Raw genomic sequence first — 3,797 nt, 5'->3', positions numbered from 1 at the left:
AATCCCCAAAAAGTAATCACCCACAAAGTAACATACATGTTAAATCGTAAGCTGACACGAGGTATTAAACCCGTGTGATAACGACTGTCGTTTTCCGGCCACGCGAGGATAAAGTAAGTTACATTCATTCGTTCATTCATTCATATATCAAACTCATTTGTTAATGGGTGTAACTACCATTGGGAGCTTATGTGTCCTTAAGCAAGACATGATAATTGCTCCAACTCAGTGGGTTGTCCAAAGTGTCGGCCACATATTAAAAAAGGATTACTCTAGGGCAGGATGGGACGCCTTTAATTTAGGTTTTATACCATCCGGATAACCTGATCGTGTTTTAAACAATTAACAACGGTCCATGGGAGTCGCGATGATACAAATTATAACTCTTTGAATGTTCTTTGTTTACTACCAAATGGGACGAGAAAATAGAATAAAAATGTGTCCCATCTTTCCCCAACCTACTAATCTAATAAATAATAACCCAAAAAGTTGCATATCAAACACCCGTGTTACATTGACTGTCGCTACCCCGCCACGAAAGAATAAATAAGGTACATTGATTCATTCAAAACGATATATTAGTTATAACACGCTAAGCATAACATAATTGAAAGAGTTATTGGACCAAAACTATTGCTGTTTAACCTTATAAAAAGCAACTCACAGTGGATTACAAATATTTAATTCATTTTAATGTAGTAGGGTGGGGAAAATGGGACACCTTTTCATTCTATTTTCTCGTCCCATTTGGTAGTAAACAAAGTTCATTCAAAAGTTTATAAACTGTATCCTCGCGACTTCCATAGACAGTTGTTATTAATTGTTTAAAACACAATCAGGGTATTTGGATGTTATGTGCTAAATGTATCCCATCTTACTCACAGTACTTTTTAATTGAAAGAAAAGTGTGCGTAAAAAGACAAGATAAATACATTACATAATCATGGTCATTGTACAAATGTAACACGGTAGTATTTTTGTTTTAACTTATGGGTGCAAAGTCATTTAACATAAACGTTATACAATAGAGGCTATAATATATTAACCTAACTTGTATTTTAGGAAATGTACCTTCGAACACAGCAACAGAAAATCTAAAATTCCTCAATTTCCTCAAGTGGGTGAAAACATTTATGTTGGGAGTGGAAAAAATGTGGACAAAGTCATTAACGAAACAACGAAAAGTTGGCACTCTGAGGTAATTTATATGGATGCTCATGTTGACTGCTGAATTGTATCTAAAGTGGAAAGTTGATATATACGATGGTGATTGAAACGTTAAAAGGCACCGCAGACAACCCGTGTGTTTTGCGTCTTTGTATGAGAGACGCGTGATGGGCCCATTTTGAAAGTGTATCCTGTTGCAAAAATCACATTGGTTTCATCGCACCCATGTTCGATGAGTGTTCAACATGTATTTCCCATAGTATTCTTATCAATAAGTTAAACAAAGTAAACTGCGCTGTACATATGAAACCATAAAATATAAATGTAACTAAAACATTTTTCTATTCCTACTCCTTACGTCTACTGCAGAATGCAAACTTTGCATTTTTGTTACTTTTCGATCTATTCTATACTCACGTTCAGGGCGGTTCTTCACTGCTGACATCGTGGGAGTATGTGTATCTGTGAAATACACTTTAACGACGGTTGCTTCAACCTAGTGGTCACTAATGGAATGTCTAAAATAATTGTCAGTCACACAGAAAGAGTAATTATGTAAAAAGTTGTATGAACGGGGAAACTCGTAAGCGGGCACGACGTGTATGTTGCGAAAACCATGTCTTTATTTTTGCAACGCTAAAATGCATTTTCTTAATAACCGAACAGCGTTCCATGACAACTTTTATAAGCTAAAATAGAATACATGTTTTAATATTTCCTGAATTAACTTGTGGCGTTTTACAGGTGGAATCGTACATGTACAAGGACAATAGTTGCCGTGATAAAAGTATTTGTGGTCATTACACGCAATTGGTTTGGGCAAAAAGCTTCAAACTCGGATGTGCTGTAGCAAAATGCTCGTACGTATTGTTTTACGCTATAACAACTGTCATTGATCTGCCACTGCAAGATAAATAAGTTAGGCATATACATGCATTATTTGGTCATGCAGCATACATGTGTTATGAATATAGTCATCATTTCCGTTAATTTAAATTATAGTAGGTTGGGGGAAGATGGAATACCTTTAGCACCTAATATCTAAATATTCTGATTGTGTTTTAAACAGTTATAACGGTCTATGGGAGTCGCAGGAATACGCTGTTATAACCCTTTGAATTTTCTTTGTTTACTATCAATTGCGACGGAAAAATAGAATGTAAAGGTGCGCCATCTTTCCTTACCCAAATTTATAGTAGAGTGGGGCAAGATGGAACACCTTTAGCACATAATGTCTAAATATCCTGATCGTGTTTTAAACAATTAACACCGTTCTATGGGAGTCGTAAGGATATAGTTTTATATTTATTTGAATGTTCTTTGTTTACTACTAAATAGGACAAAAAATAGAGTTAAAATAGGTCCCATCTTTCCCCACCCTACTGTAAAATCTGTTAACCTTTTTACTTCAGGAATATTGAAATGTTATTTGCCCCCGGAATAATTGTGATTTGCAACTATGGCTATGCTGGAAATGTACTGTAAGTATATGAATTAGGTTAGCGATAAACATAAATGAATTTGTAAAGTCCGGCGCCGGGGCATAGTGGTTAGCGCGCCTGCCTATAACCCAGAGGTAGTGGGTACAAGGCTCGTCGCTGCTACCATTGTGGGCGTATGTGTCCTTGGGCAATTGCTCCAACCCAGTTGTCACTAATGGGTTGTCCAAATTATCAGCCATACATAAAAAAATAATAATCACCTACAAAGTAACATACATGGTAACTCGTAAGCTGGCACGAGGTGTTAAAACCCGTGTCATAACGACTGTCGTTTTCCGGCCACGCGAGGATAAGTAAGTTACATTCATTCATTCATTCAAATTACATTTCATGGTAATAGCACATTCACAAGGAATGGCCCTGTAGCACAGAGACCTTACATTGAAGGCACACGTTGTTCAAAGTGTGATTCAGATCTTGTGTGCAACGAAGGCTTGTGCGTAGAAAGCAAGTTGATTGGTAAGACCATATACAGCCTACTACTTGTGCTACTTATTGTCGACTTATATAAATACTTTCGTTAGACTACGAGTGTAATGTATAATTTGTTGCCGTATTTAAAAACCGCTAAGGTCTCATAAAAATATCCTACCCGGATGTCTGGAGACTGAACTTATGGTTTAAAAACTTCGGTTTTTCAAGGACCTTTTTATTTTTAAACTTGAAACACCTATGCAAACATGTCTTTCAATTTGCGTTCGACCCAAGCACGTATTAAATGAAATCATCAGCCATGGATTGAGCTTTTTTGCGGCACACATATCTCTTCAATTGCCGCTGTAATAACGTTTTAAAACACCAAGTGGTTCTTATCCTGGATTTGACACTTCATGTACCCGCCCAATAAAAATATTTTGACTGGTCGAATCTCGTTACCATCATAGACAAACTAAAAAAATACCTTGATTTTGCAGTCACTACTAAATCAACAACGCTAAAAACACCAGTTAAAAGTACAACGACCGTCAAGAAAACAACGGTATCAAAATCTACTACACCAAAAACAATCACATCGAAATCGAAAACGTCGACAGTAAACATACCAACGCCAACAACTTCAGCAACAACACCAACGACAACAACAACTGAAGAAACAACACCAATAACAACACCTCCAGCAACAACACC

The 3,797-nt window shown here is 36.7% G+C and overlaps 1 protein-coding gene across 1 annotated transcript in view; it reads left to right on the top strand.

The window, feature by feature from the left end:
- LOC104265937 (GLIPR1-like protein 1) overlaps window positions 1-2,085 on the top strand; it is a 3,135-nt gene extending 1,050 nt beyond the window's left edge. Inside the window, exons 3-4 of the mRNA XM_026835485.1 lie at window positions 1,063-1,198; window positions 1,912-2,085. Of these exons, the coding sequence (XP_026691286.1) occupies window positions 1,063-1,198; window positions 1,912-2,085 (310 nt within the window). The remainder of the gene's footprint in view (window positions 1-1,062; window positions 1,199-1,911) is intronic.
- The last annotated feature ends 1,712 nt before the right edge of the window (window positions 2,086-3,797 follow it).

The sequence above is a fragment of the Ciona intestinalis genome, chromosome 8, assembly GCF_000224145.3.
Source record: "Ciona intestinalis chromosome 8, KH, whole genome shotgun sequence".
Taxonomy (NCBI): Eukaryota; Metazoa; Chordata; class Ascidiacea; order Phlebobranchia; family Cionidae; genus Ciona; species Ciona intestinalis.
The sequence above is the reverse complement of the archived record's forward strand: the minus strand, read 5'-3'. Positions and strand labels throughout refer to the sequence as shown.